This window comes from Camelus ferus, chromosome 21 (assembly GCF_009834535.1).
Source record: "Camelus ferus isolate YT-003-E chromosome 21, BCGSAC_Cfer_1.0, whole genome shotgun sequence".
Classification (NCBI taxonomy): Eukaryota; Metazoa; Chordata; class Mammalia; order Artiodactyla; family Camelidae; genus Camelus; species Camelus ferus.
The window spans coordinates 24,201,004-24,216,393 of record NC_045716.1 but is presented as its reverse complement, the minus strand read 5'-3'; the positions used below and the strand labels follow the sequence as shown (position 1 = coordinate 24,216,393).

Genomic DNA, 15,390 nt, shown 5'->3' with positions numbered 1-15,390 from the left:
TAGTTGCCTAAGGAAGCAAAAGTTTGGTCTTAGTTGAAGACTGTTGGATTTTTTTTGATAGCCTTCTCCCCCCTCACCTCCATTTCATTATGGAAAATTTCAAACATTCAGAAAAGTTCAAGAAATTGCACAGTGAATACCATATATCTACCACCTAGATTCTATAATTAACATTGTGCTGTATTTGTTTAATCACATATCAGTTGAAGATGTTTTGATGGTGTGTTTAAGCTGCTGCTTTTCTTTGTGGAAGAAGTCTAGATGCGTAGAACCGACTGGGCGGTAGTTAATTTTGTGAAGTGTAGGACTCGGTGGTTCTCTGATGTAGTACTTCTCTTAGGAAGGTGACTATCTTGTGATTTCTGTTATCATTGGTTGAGAGCTTAATCATTTATTTCCAAATGAATTGCACCTAGATTATGTTAGAAAGACAAAAGAAAAGCAAGGGAAATTGGCTGTAGAAAGTGTATCATCAGGAGGCCAAAATACTACCAACCTGCTTGCCCAACTGGTAGCAATACTATCACATGAGCAATTACCATTATTGAGTGATTACTGTGTTCCAGAGCTTTATCTCATTGTGGTCTTACAACAACTCCATTAGCTAAGGGTATTTTTAGCCCCATTTTATGGATTAAGAAACTGAGGCTTAGTAAGATTGAATCATTTACCCAATGTCTCATCTGTTAAACGGCACAATTGGTATGCAAACCCGAGTCTCTCTGACTCCCAAACCCGTGCTTTGAACCAGAAGTGTGTACTGCTGAAAGATTCCCTTTATTGCAGAATTTATATTTTTACATTCATGTCTTCAGAATTGGTCAAATTGGGCCACACCTAATTTGAGCCTGTTGTAGTAGTGTACTTGTGGAAAAGGGGATATCATATAAACCTTTTTTATGACTGTGAAGGCCTCTTAATTCTTGAGGAGGAACGGCCCTTTTTGAAATCAGATATCCTGGGGTTTTTACTGACCGCATTTCAGTTTCTGAAGAATGAAGGAATTTCCAGATTGTATTTAATTGTGGAATGTATAACATTCCTTCTGTAGTTAAACGAGATAAGTATTAGCAAGTATTTTTAGAATATGACACTGGTAGCTCTTTCCTGTTTTTTGGTTTGTTTGTTTTTGTTTTTTTTCAAGTGAAGGTATTGGGGATTGAACCCAGGGCCTTGTGCATGCTAAGCAGGTGCTGTACCACTGAGCTATTACCTTTTGCCCTTGTTTTTGTTTTTTAAAAGAGGATTTAGGGATGATAGCCAGTTAGAAGCTTGGCCTTAGTGATAAAGAAGTGAAACCTAAGTAAGTTTCCTTGCTCCTTGGCTGCTCTTGGAGTAAGCCTCACTTAAGTTTCTCTGCTGATTTTCAGGGCTTATTTCTGTGAGTGACCCAGGGAGCAGTGTATTCTAACTTGAAAACGGAATGGGTGGAAGTGTGCATTGAAAGCAGTAGTTCTTAACCTTCCTGGAGATTGCATACTCCTTTTTAAAATATTTTAAATTTAAATTTTATTTTTTAAGTGCAGGTACTGGTGATTGAACCCAGGACCTTGTACATGCTAAGCACACTCTCTGCCACTGAGCTATTACCCTTCCTTCTGCGCACTCCTTTTTGAAGCTGATGAAAACTGTGGACCTTCTTCCCAGAAAAAAAATGCACATATGCTGACTGGGACATTGTGCTGTACACCAGAAATCAACACATTGTAATTGACTGTACTTCAATTTTTAAAAAAAGCGTATATGCACACAAACATAATTTTACATACAAATTCTGTAGGTATTCATTGCCCCCCCCCAAGCCTTTCGATAGAGTAGCCCAGATTTAAAATTCTTTAAAGAGGAAAAATTAGGGAGCTGAAAAATAAGATTTGAGAATCAGTTCTTAAACTTTTTTCACAAACATACACCTCGTAAAATTGATTGTGCTAATATAAAAATTATATTTTAGTATCCAAAAATTATATTTTGTTCCATCTCTAAAGTGTTTTCCCCACTTTGTTAAGAAAAAAAATTAACAAGGATATTTGTCAGTAAGCTAAGATTCCTAGTGATAGATGAAATTCTCTATGTTGATTTTTAACTTTTGCTTTTTCAATTTTATTTCTTCTACCATCAAAACATTTTCTCAGAACTACTAATTAGATCAAAGATTTAGATAAAATCCCTTGCCATTCCCCAACTTTAGGTTTCCATTTTTTCTTTAACCAAAATCTCTTCATAACCAACAGATACATAACCCTTCTTTCCTTCGTATACCTTCTGAGTGAGTGTTCAGGCATTGTTCTTGGCAAGGTACATGTTTTATTATATTAATCTTCACAACAACCCTGTTAGGGACTTATTATTGTTCCTGTTTTATAGATGTGGAAAGCAGTGCTAAGAAAGGTTAAATGACTTGATTAAGACCAGTTCTGATACTAAAAGTCAGGACCAGGATTTGAACCCATGTAGGTCTAGCTCCAAAGCTCATTTTCTTTCTGTTTCACCATCCTGCTCAGTGATCAAAGAGCTGACCTTTTTTTCCCCCCCTGGTCACTGGTCTGACCAGATCTGAACTTTAAAAGCCCAAATTTCCATCAGTGGAGGGAACTCTTTATTTTCTTCTGTAGCAAACCAGTTGTAAAATTGCTGAATTTTTTTGTGTGTAAGTTAGATTTTAGGTTGTGAAATGTCAAGAGTGCTGAATTTACTGGCTAGATTGTTAAGCCTAAAATAAGGAAGGAGGCTTAGCTGGGTGATTTTTGCCTGTTCTGTTTATATAAATGGATGTTTCAGATACCATCCTCTGACAGGGACAATTCCAGTGATTGAAAAGTTTTGTGGAAGGCTTGTTATTAAACTTAGCATCATTTTCTGGAAGGAAAAACCTTAATAGTTTGGAACAGGACTGAAAAAGCGTATAACTCTGTAAAGAGTAGATGAGCTTTTATCCAACTGACTAAAGGCCAGGTGTGTATTTCCTAACCCTCCTGGGATAGCCATGGGAGGAAACCTCCAGGTCAGCCGCTGCCTGGTGGTTTTTGCTGAGATAGCTGGCTGGGTCAGCATTCTGGGAAGGCAGTGCAGTTTGCCGAGTGAATTTTGTGAGACTCAGCATCTCTCTTGACAAAATTATTGTTCTCCCAAACCTTGTCCTTTTCCTGGTTTCAGCCTTTATATACACAGTGGAACAGGAAGGAGAATGCGTAGGTTGGTTTACTATGTAACCTTAGCTGTACATTTTTTAGTTTGAACTGATTGCACAGGGCTTTAAGTGATAGGAAAAAAGAGCAGAAAAGAAGATAGATAGAATCCTAAGGTTAATTGAAGTGATTGGGAGAGCAAAGGGAGTTGGATCAGATAATACAATTTTAGAGAGGTTATATTCTTGCCTTTTAGGAGAACCTAGTGTGTATGGAGATGTATACCATTTAATTCCCAAGGTGATGAAACTTGATATGAAGGAAAATTAAGTTGACTGATTTGAAGATATGGGGGAGAAATCAGATGTAAATGTAAAAGAATTATTCTAAGTCATACTTTTTTGAGTCTTTACAAATTAAGGGAGTGCATTTTGTGAAAATTTTCTTTTCACAGAATTCCTGATTCCCAGGAGGTTTAAAAAGGACAGAGAAGAGTTCAAATAGCAGGACTGTTAAAAGCCACATTATTGTCTTGTATACATGCTTAGTTAGGATGAGGAAATGGACTGTATAGCTTTAAAGGCTTTGTTTCCTCCTCAGCTTCACCCTCCTCATGTGTTTTCCTGAATCTGTGTGTGGGGTTCTAGCACAGAGGAAGGGTAGGTCCTCTCACCTGTTTCCATTTTTTCCCCCTGCCATAAGTTCACAGACACTTTTTCACATTATGGTTTGTAAAGACATAACAGCTTTTCTGGAACCAAATTGATCTTTTGATTTTATGGTTCATACTTCATGACCCTGGAGTGGGGGCAGGAGGGTAGAGATACAAGGTGTTTGGACCCTTCTGGTTTATGGGATTGTCTTTTTCCCTTTTTCCCCTTAGGAACGGCGTGAATGTTGAGGGGGCGACACACAAGCAGGTGGTGGACCTGATCCGAGCAGGCGAGAAGGAATTGATCTTGACAGTGTTATCTGTACCTCCTCATGAGGCAGACAACCTAGATCCCAGTGACGACTCGTTGGGACAATCATTTTATGATTACACAGAAAAGCAAGCAGTGCCCATATCGGTCCCCACATACAAACATGTGGAGCAGAATGGTGAGAAGTTCGTGGTGAGTGTCAGCCCAACTCGATCCTCAAACATCTAGCTTTTGTTTCTCTCAGTCTTATCACTTGTGATATGTACTAGCGCTAGAATAATGACTGCACCTAGGTTAGTTTGCCTACGAGGAAAGTCACGCACAGATGAAGGACACTGACCCTGATTTATTTCAGGGTTTGAACTACAGTAATGAAGAAGAGTCCTGTTTCTACTTAAGTATAATTCTGTTTGCTTGTAGACAGTTTTAAGTTTGCATTCTGGTCTGCTGTAATCGTGTGTGTGTTTGTTCTGTTTGTTCTTTGGTTGGTTGTCTGCCTCTTTGTTGATAGCAGTGTGTTACTTACTGTTGACTCTATAAAGCTATACAGCAAGATTAATTTTAAAAGGTGGTATCTTTCAAAATATTTGGGTAATACAGAGTTTGTCCACGTCAGAACCTCGTACATACCCCCCTCCACATCTTGTTCTTTTTCATTTTCTTTGGCAATATCTGTGTAAATGACTAACTCTGTCCTAATTATATTCTGAATGCAATTCACATGGGCTCTTTTCTACATTTCCAGTTTCTTGCTGTTGAAGATATGCAGGAGAGCCCATTTTGAATTCTGGATGATAAGTGCCAGTCCCTTTCCTGGATGCCTTTGTTTATTCTTCAAAACTTAATTGCAACTGATAGCCCAGTCTACTTAATTTTTCTCTTGGTTGCAGTATTCTTTATTTGCCTTTGATTATTTTGGGAGTGGTGGTATAGTGAGAAATTAATTAATCTTTGTGGAAGATGCAGTGGGTTCGTTAGAACAGATAATTGGCAGACAGACTGCATGTATTTAAAGCTGATCTGCTGACTGAAAGTTGCCATCTCTGAAACTGAGATTCGTCCCGACTATGGGAATGAGCCTTTGACTTCCTCAGTGACCCATTGGTAGTGGAGTAGCATATTGTTTAGCCCTCGTGTGTTTGTGTCTTTTGCAGTTTTTTCCTTGTTCATTTCATAGCATTGTGGTCAGAAAAGATGTTTGATATGATTTCAATCTTAAATTTACTGAGACTTGTTTTGTGGCCTTGCGTGTGATATGTTTTGAAGAATGTTCCATGTGCACTTGAACAGAATGTGTATTCTGTTGCTTTTTGATTAAATATTCTCTCTATATATTTGTTAAGTCCATCTGGTCTGATGTGTCATTTAGGCCAGTGTTTTATTATCGATTTTCTGTTTGGATGATCTGTCCATTGATGTAGGTGGGGTGGTAAAGTCCCCTCCTGTTACTGTGTTACTGTCAGTTTCTCCCTTTATGTCTGTTAATATTTGCTTTTTGTATTTAGGTGCTCCTATTTTGGGTGCATATATATTTATAATCGCTATATCTTCTACTTGGAGTGATTTGTTTATCATTATGTAATGTCCTTGTTTTTCTCTTACTATAGTCTTTGTTTTAAAGTCTGTTGTGTCTGATGTAAGTATTGCTAACCTGGCTTTCTTTGTTTTCATTTGCATGGAATACCTTTTTCCATTCCTCACTTTCCATCTGTGTATGTCTTTAGATCTGAAGTGAGTCTCTTGTAGGCAGCATGTATATAGGTCTTGTTTTTGTATCCATTCAACAACTCTGTCTTTTGATTGGAGCATGTAGTCCATTTACATTTAAAGTAATTATTGATAGGTATGTACTTACTGCTATTTTATTAATTGTTTTGGGGTTTTATGGCTCTTTTTTATTCCTTCTTTTGCTCGCTTGTGATTTGATGACTATCTTTAGTCTTATGTTTGGATTCCTTTCTTTCCCTTTTGCATTTCTGTATCTATTATAGATTTGTGGTTTGTGGTTACCATGAAGTTTATGTATAGCAATCTATATATATGTGTGTATATGTGATTATTTTAGTTGCTGATCTATTAAGATCGAACACATTTAAATACTGCATTTTTACTCCTTGTCACATTTACTGTTTTTGACATCATATTTTACATCCTTTTTTTGGTGTGTATATATCCCTTAGCTGCTTATTGTGGATATAGATGATTTTGATACTTCTGTCTTTTAACCTTCCTACTAGCTTTATAAGTGGCTAATCAACTACCTTTATTGTATATTTGCCTTTATCAGTGATATTTTTCCTTTCATTATTTTGTATTTCTAGTTGTGGCCTTTTCTTTTCTGCATAGAGAAGTCCCTTTAACATTTCTTGTAAAGCTGGTTTCATGGTGCTAAACTCTTTTAGCTTTTGCTTGTCTGTAAAACTTTTATTTTTTATTGAAGTGTCGTTGATTTATAGTGTTTCAGGTGTACAGCAAAGCAATTCAGTTATACAGATACATACATATTGTAAAACTTTTGATCTATCTTTCACATCTGAATAGCTTTGCCAGGTAGGGTATTCTTGGTTGTAGGATTTTTTTCTTTCTTCACTTTAAATACATTGTGCCACTTCCTCCTGGCCTGTGGAATTTCTGCTGAAAAGTCTGCTGATAGCCTTATGTGAGTTCCCTTGTACATGACTGGTTGCTTTTCCCTTGCTGCTTTTAATATTCTCTCTTTGTCTTTATTTTAATTACAGTGTGTCTTGGTGTGATCCTCTTTGGGTTGATCTTGTCTGGGACTCTCTGTGCTTCCTGGACCTGGATGTCTGTTTCCTTTCCCAAGTTAGGGAAGTTTTCAGCTATTATATTTTCAGATATGTTCTCTGGACCTGTCTCTCTCTCTTCTCTTTCTGGGACCCCTATTAGGCAAATGTTATATGCTTGATGTTGTTCTAGAGGTTTCTTAAACTGTCCACAAAACAGCAATTTTTAAAAATTCTTTTTTCTTTTTTCTGTTCAGCTTGAGTGATTTCCACGACACTGTCTTCCAGTTTTCTGATGTTTCCTCTGTATCATCTAATCTACTATTGAGTCCTTCTAGTGTATTTTTAATTTTAGTATTCTAAAATTTATTCTTTATCTCTAGTTGGTTCTTCTTTATATTTTCTAACTCTTTGTTAGGAACTTCTGACTTCTCACTGTGTTCATCCAATCTACTCCCAAGTCCTTTGAGCATCTTTATGACCATTACCTTGAACTCTTTATTGTATAGATTGCTTATCTCCACTTCACTTAGTTCTTCTTCAGAGGTTTTATCTTGTTCCTTTGTTGGGAACATATTCCTCTGTTACCTCATTTTGCCTAATTCCATGTCTTATTTCTGTGTGTTTGGTAGGTTAGTATGTTTCTTGATCATGGAGAAGTGACCTTTTGTAGGTGATGCCTGTGAGCCAGCAGCATACTCCCCTCTGATCACCAGACCTGTATCCGTGGGGTGCCCTCTGTGTGGGCTGTGTGGGCACTTCTGTTGTGGCAGGCTGACTACTGTGGGTGCACTAGAAGGCATGCCACCCCCCTCCATCAGGTTGGTTGGCAGGCCCTGCCTAGTGCAGAAGCTGCCAGCTGCTGATGGGCGGGGCCGTGTCCTGCGAGGATTCCGGGGCTGATGTCAGCTTTCTAGTGGGTGAGGCTGGTTTCTGACTTGGCTGGCTGTGGGGTCTGGGGTTTCCCAGAGTTGATGTTGGCCCACTAGTGGTTGGGGCTAGATCCCTGGGCAACTGGCCAATAAATATATGAAGAGATAATGACCAACTTCTTTAGTAATTAGGGAAATGTAAATTAGGACCACAGTTAGAAATCTTTTCACACACACATTCCATTGGCAAAAATTAAGAGGATCTTTTTATATTATTACTGAAAGGAGTATAAATTGATGTAACCACTTTAGCTACAGTTTCGCATTATCTCTGTAGGTTGACTGTTCGTATACTTCATAACCTTGCAGTTCCTCTCTTAGGTATATACCCAGGAGAGTCTCTGATATATGTACTGAAGGAGCATATGCAGAAATGTTCACGGCAGCATTGTTCATGGTAGCCAAAACCAAGAAATAGCTAAAACCCAGAGACACCCCAAAAGCCTGCCAACGGGAGAACAGCAATTATTTGAAAAGCAAAACAACAAAGTGTTATAATAACTTTTAATGAAAAAGAATATGAAAATGAATATATGTATATATGTATATATATGTGTGTGTGTGTATATATAGAAGTGTGTGTGCATGTGTGTGTATATATATATACACGCGTGACTGGGACATTATGCTGTATACCAGAAATTGATACATTGCAACTGACTATACTTGAATTAAAAAAAAACAAAAACAAAAAACAAAGTGTTAAATACAACAGGATAAACCATAAAGGTATATAACATTGTAGATGAGACTAAGTGAAAAAATAAGTCCCAAAGGGTCTCATTCTGCATGTAACTTTTTTTATAAAACCAAAATACCCTTTAAAAATTAAAATAAAAAATAAGAATATAAGGGTTACATATAAATGCAGGAAAAAACTATAAAAAGAAAAACAAGGAAATGATGAACCTCTTTGAGCATAATTTTTGGGAGTTAGAGAAGCAGGGAGATAGGATGAAGGAGGAAGAAACTTATGGTTAGAAATAAGTTTTTGTGAAGGTCTTAGCTTTTAGTTTACTTTTTACAGTGTTAAAAATAACTAAATTAAATATCCAAAGTCACCAAAATGAGATTATTATGAACCAAGGATTATGATTAATTCAGTTCTGTACACTTGAGGTCCCAAATAAAACAAAGAAAATAGATATCATTTATGATCCACATTAGGGAAAACACACACACACACACACACACACACACACACACACACACACACACACACACACACACTCTAAACCTAAGTAATTTAAGAGCGTGTTGTTGCCTTTATGCTGTTTTTCTTTCCAGGAAGGAGCCTAAATGCTTCAACATTTGAAAAAAAATCCTTAAGTTAAGGATCGCACACATTTCACCCAGAAATCAGCTAAGTGTGCTGTGTCTCCTTTTGCTGTTATGAGTAGCTTGTGAATAGCAAATGATGTGTCCTTTTGAAAATGAATTTTCAGCTAAAAGCACAATTAAATGGCAGGGTGGCATTGGAAATAATTTGTTGGTCATAATGTACATTGAGGATTCATCCAGATCAATATCATGAACCAGTTCAGTGTCTATTTGACATTTGGAAGCTGAACATGGGTGATATTGTCATGGCCAAAATGTCACCATTCTTTTTCTAATCACTTTTGAATTATATAAGAAGATTCTCTTTTGTGTGTTCAGTAGCACAATTCCTGTTGCTTACTAGAGGTTTGAGAAAATGAGAATATTTTAATATTCAGATCCTACATGGAGTGAGACATTACCATTTAAAAGCCTTAAAAAATCTGTAGATGGGGATTAAGGAACCAACAAAATAAAGATCTCTGATATCTGGAATTTTGGTTGTTGCTACTGAGTGCAGAGCCCAGGTGTTACTAGAGTTGCTTTCCCTGCAGTGGTTTGTGCCAATTGAAGAATTTATGTTACCATCTTCTGGCATTCAATCCACAAAATAAAGTCACAAGGATAAAGAGAGAAATGGCACGGTCTAGATTTTCAACATTTACATATTGAGAAATTTAGGAATTATCTCAAAGCTGAATTTTGAAACTTTGACTTGCAGAATCCAGAGAGACAAAATTAGATCACTGACCAGATAAGTTTTACACTTTCCCTATTCATAATTTATCTCTTTTCCTTGATTGGAGTCCAACTTAGCAAAGAGTATCTCAAGAGGGTCAAAACTTGTTACCCTCAGAAGCTGACTGCAGTCTAAACATTCCAGCTTGAAGTCTTGCAGGATATGGTCAGTTGGAGAAGACAGTGACCGGTAATCATTAAATTCAGTGTGCTATTGCAAGCTAGACAGATTTCTTCTGGTTCCGTGTATGAGCCAACCAGTTTGAGGGTTTAAATTAAGATGGAAAGATCCTAGAAGCATTGCCTGCCTGTGGGTATCTTTAGTTCCTATTTGATTGTATTCCCTTTCAAGTCCAGAGTGTGTGTACGTGTGTGTGTGTGTGTGTGTGTGTGTGTGTGTGTATAATTTTTTTTTTAGTGGAGGTACTAGTGATTGAACCCAGGACCTTGTGCATGCTAAGCATGCATTCTGCCACTGAGCTGTCCCCATCCCCTGGAGAATATATTTTTTTAGCAGACATTTTCATTTGTAATGAGGCTGTGGTCATTTCTCATGGACCACGGACATTCATGAGTTGACTCAGCAGGGACTCAGTCATTTTCTTTGCAAATGGGTGTGTCTAAACCAGGGAAAAGAATACTAATGGATCTTGGTTAATTGTAAGGACAAGTGAAGAACAAAGCAGTCTCTGTTGTGATCTCTTTTTGTATGTTCCTCATTTGCTCAGCACAGTTAATTTAAAAATGGCTTGGCTTTTGTGGGAGCCATGCCTGCCTGCATTAAAGTATTACTGAATTGTTAGGCATCCTATTTATACTCCGTTCCCTTTGACTTCACATTTAAATGGGGAGGTGGGGTAGGTGAGAGGCTGTTTGATGTTACTCTTCTCACCTTATAAGAAACTAAAAGTTGAATTAATTTTTAGGGTTGAAATTGCCATAAAGGCCTCTCAAGTTGTAGGGTTCTTTCTCCCCAAGGGAGTGTTGTACTAGACTTGAGCTCATTTGAGTGATCAGCATTGAGGAAATGCGGTCGTCGTCTTTCTGTGCATCGTCAAAGACCTAAGTCTCCTCTTCCTTGGAAAAAGACATTGGGGAATGTCTTTAATCCAGCAGTGCCACTAAGCTAGATTTACCTCTCTTCCTTTTTCCTTGTGTGAGGAACTCACTAATTTTTAATACCAGAAGGGTTGCAGACTTGCTTTTTAAACAAAGGAATAGTGATGTTATTGAGAAACGTGGGAAATTTAGTTTGAGAATTAAGTATATAAGGCCAGATTGACTGAATAAGACTTCTTGAGACTGCCTGCCCTTAAAAGAACGTGTGGTCTTATCTGAGGGGAGGAATACTGGCCTTTTAATGCTTTTGAACTTTAGAAGGCAGTGATGGGAATACCTGGTAATATGTGTGATTCATTATAATCAGTTACAAATTTGAGTGAAAATCACAAGAGGAGAACTCATTGATCAGGATCATATACATTCCTGGACACTATTTGATAGTGATTAGAGGCTTTGCTTTTAAGTGGGGAACAATCATAGGAGGAGAGTTGTGGGAGAGAAGTTTTGAATGACTAAATTACTTTATTGTTGCATTTAATTCATACTTCCTAAATCACAGGAGGGAAAGATTTGAGGCTGAAGGAAAGGCTTTGGTGTATGCATTCTCAGGGACTACTCTTGATTACATGAGTAGATAACCTGTTCTGTGCACATTTTAATTTTTGAATGATTTTTACTAAGCCAGGAAGTGTGATTTGGGGCTAATTTTTCCATCTGCGTAATTTGATATGTTCTGAGAATACAAAGTCACTTAGATTGTTTGATGTTTTTGGATTATGCATCCCTCCACTTTCCTTTATGAGGGCACATATTTAAGAATTGCACATACATACATTCATTTCTTCTTCACATATTTACTGAGTGCCTACTATGTGCCAGGCCCTGTTCTGGAAGCTTGGCATGTATCTGTGAAGAATAGGCAAAAATCTGCCTATCTCCTTTTGAGGATTATTAACTGTTTATTGTTATGAGGAGGTCCTTAGGGTACATTTATTCTGCAGCTTTTTGTTAATCTTGTTTTAATGGTGGGAGGGAAAAGAGCAGAACTAGGGATATCTGATTTCAGGAAAGGACTTTTCGTAAAAATGATCTATTTGGTAACAAAAATGCTTCTATTGCTTGCATCATTTTTAGACCTTTTCTTTGGAAGTGTAAGTCACACACGAATATCAGTCACATTACTTTATAATCAGTTCTAGCTTTTTATATCTCTCTCCAAATTTGCTTGCTTGTTCATTCACTATATTTACCACATTGGCTTTGAATGATTTTTAACATTCTGAAAATAAAATATACCCATGAAAGTTGATAATTGCCTTTGAAGATATTTAAAACAGTGTGTTGGAGGTAATTTTAATAGTAAAAATAAGATCATGGTCTCTTAAAGGCAGTAGCCCTCTTTTTGTGCATGTAATTTCTGGCACGTTTATTAAAAGTAAGTCTTGTCTTACGGTGACCTTAAACATATATTCTCTGTAAAGTGCACAGCAAAATACACCTAACCGGCATCAGTCTGAGCCTGACTCTGGGTGATTCTGTGATCTGATCTGTAGTAAGTAAGCGTTTTCTATTGTTGTTCCCCGTCACCAGGTATACAATGTTTACATGGCTGGGAGGCAGCTCTGTTCTAAGCGGTACCGGGAGTTTGCCATTCTGCACCAGAACCTGAAGAGAGAGTTTGCCAACTTTACATTTCCCCGACTTCCAGGGAAGTGGCCATTCTCTTTATCAGAACAGCAGTTAGATGCCCGACGTCGGGGGTTGGAAGAATATCTAGAAAAAGGTAAGCCAGCCTGTTAAACTCCACTTTCTTGAGTAAACATGGGGTCTAGGTATGCATCACAGCTCCTAAACTGCAAGCTAAGGTTCCTGAAACTCAATAGGGAAAGTCAGTCAGGTTTTTGACTGTAAGTGTTGAATGATCTAAGCTTTGAAGCCAAGACTGAAATACTGTCTAGTACAGCAATTAATAGCCTATTTTTTGATGCTCCTAACACTTAACAATAGAAAAATGTGTAATTATTTTTAATGCATTAAGAACCTTTATTTATGGGGTTTATTATTTGCCAGGAAATACATACAGACTCATCAATATGCTGAATTGATTTGGGAATTAGGTGGGCAGTATTTAAGACATTTTTATTAAAATGATTCTTGGTTCACTGGCATATCCTACTTGAAAATTCCTTATTCCTCTTACAGGTGTGCACGGATAGGTTTGCTGAGTTGTAGGTAATCTAAAGTCTCCTTGTTCTATGCAGTTTATAGTTAGATGTATTAAAACTTACTTGTTATCTCAGGACTTCCAAACAATACATCAGGAGTCTGTGAACATGGATGCTGAAACATTCGTTTATCTAGAAAGGCAGGGAGAAATGACACAGATCTGAATAAGATGGTTCAGTTCGTGGCTCAGAGAAGAGACCTTACTTTGCTACATTATAGAGTTGTGTAATTTGCTAGGTATGCAGTAGGCTTTTCTTTAAAATACTAATTTAACAGAATAATGGTCTTAGGTGGTACTTAGTAATTCTGTGTCCTTGTGTCCTTGTATAAGAACTAATTGACCTAGTTGAACTTTTTTTTTAAACTTTGCTGGAGAGCCTTATCCCTGAAGAAAAACCATTTCCCCTGTAGAAGGTAGTGAGACTTCATCTGTTTTTAGCTTTTTTCTAACATGGAATGGCCTCCAACATAGCCCTTGGGAAATGAAAAAGGGTACAATTTTTTTTTTAATAAAATGAAGCAAAATCATCAGTGTAATTTTCTATCCTCATGAGAGTATCAAGAAATTAACTCTCTTAGATTTAGATGATTACCTACCTTCTGCCTGTTTTCCTTTCCTTTCTCCTTCTCTCTCTCTCTTCTTTAGTTGTCATTGTTCTGAAGCTAAAATCAGTAAGATGAGATGAGGATGTGCTCAGCTTAATACTTAGTTACCTACCTATTTTTTTCCAAAGTGGCTTTAAATGCTTATGATGCTCTTATTGGCCTGCTCTTAGGCCAAATAGATATTTTTCTTTGTATTTTAATTTTGTGTTTGATTTATTCCTAATTCACCTTACCCTTGATCTGTTGTCTAGCTTGTTAGTAGTTAACACAAGACTATAAAGTTACTTTTATTTCTCTCTTTTTGGTGACTTCCTTTGTCTGTGTTTAATATTTTTAGCAATCTGTGTATTTTCATCGTATTATTCCTCTGTTTTAGTTCATGTTTATATAAATAAATATATATGTATATATTATAGTGCCTTTAAATATCATATGTCAGGGATGGCGTACTATCTCTAGCATTGTCTGCTACTGGGGATTTATACTTAGACCTTGATATGTTTTTGACTTTATATTCTTGATTTTAGGGCCTCATGCCAGATTCTGTCTTTGTTTTCTGTAGTGTGCTCAATACGAGTCATTGGTGAGAGTGACATCATGCAAGAATTCCTGTCAGAATCAGATGAGGTAGGTGGATGTCCACTACAGGGACTGTTTACCTCTTGGCACTTTGTGAGTGAAAATGAATTAAAGGTATCAGTCATGGATTGACTTTCCATAAATTCTCCAAATGACTATTTTTTCAGCTTCCCTTTCTTACGTGTCCTGCTTATCCTTCAAGGCCTAGTGCTAGGTCCACCGTCTCTTTGAATCTTTCCCTGATATTCAAGTCATCGATTTTTCACTCCACCAAGGACTTCTGCAGTCAGTACCGCTCAGTTATCACCTTGTTGCTGTCTCATTCTCTAATTTTTTATACATTTAATCAGATTATAACTTTGTATTTTTAGTTTACTAGAGTGAGCTACCTGTAGGTAAGAGCTAAATCTTTTTTTTTAGCTTTATTGAGGTATAACTGACAAATAGGAATTTTATGTATTTAGATATGCAATCTGCTATTTTGTTATCTGTATACATCGTGAAATGACCACCATAATCAAGCTGATTAACGTTACCATTTCTTCCATCACCTCGTTACCATTTCTTCCCCTCTTCTTCTCTCCCTCTTCCTTCCTTTCTTTCTTTACTTAAGATCTACCCTCTTAAGCAAATTTCAAATATCCAGTACAGTATTGTTAACTATGGTCACCATGCTGTACATTAGACCTTTAGAGTGAAAGCTAAATCTTGATCATCTTTATATTCCCTGTGCCTTACCAGAATGTCAGGCGTGTTGTAGGAGCTTAATAAATATAAATTGAATGGAAGGATGACTGTGTAATGCTACTACATTAAATAGTGTGTTATCCATTAATTATTTTAGGGTATATTTTAATTTTCCCAACTAGATTATAGATAGTTTCTTGCAGACAAGGGCTTATAACAAAGTAATGCTTAGGATGGTTTTAGGCAAAGAATAGAACTTTTTTTTCTTTCTTTTTTTGTTTTGTTTGTTTTCTGTTTTGAGGGGGAGTGGGGGAGGTAATTAGATTTATTGATTTATTAATATTATTATTTTTAATGGAGACACTGTACTGGGGATTGAACCCAGGACCTCAAGGACCTCATGCATGCTAAGCATGCGTTCTACCACTGAGCTATACCCTTCCCTCAG

General features: G+C 37.0%; 1 protein-coding gene across 1 annotated transcript in view; it reads left to right on the top strand.

Moving 5' to 3' along the window:
* SNX27 (sorting nexin 27) overlaps positions 1-15,390 on the top strand; it is a 51,995-nt gene that overhangs the window by 18,062 nt on the left and 18,543 nt on the right. Inside the window, exons 2-4 of the mRNA XM_032464273.1 lie at positions 4,009-4,240; positions 12,435-12,627; positions 14,239-14,303. Coding sequence (XP_032320164.1) covers positions 4,009-4,240; positions 12,435-12,627; positions 14,239-14,303 — 490 coding nt within the window. The remainder of the gene's footprint in view (positions 1-4,008; positions 4,241-12,434; positions 12,628-14,238; positions 14,304-15,390) is intronic.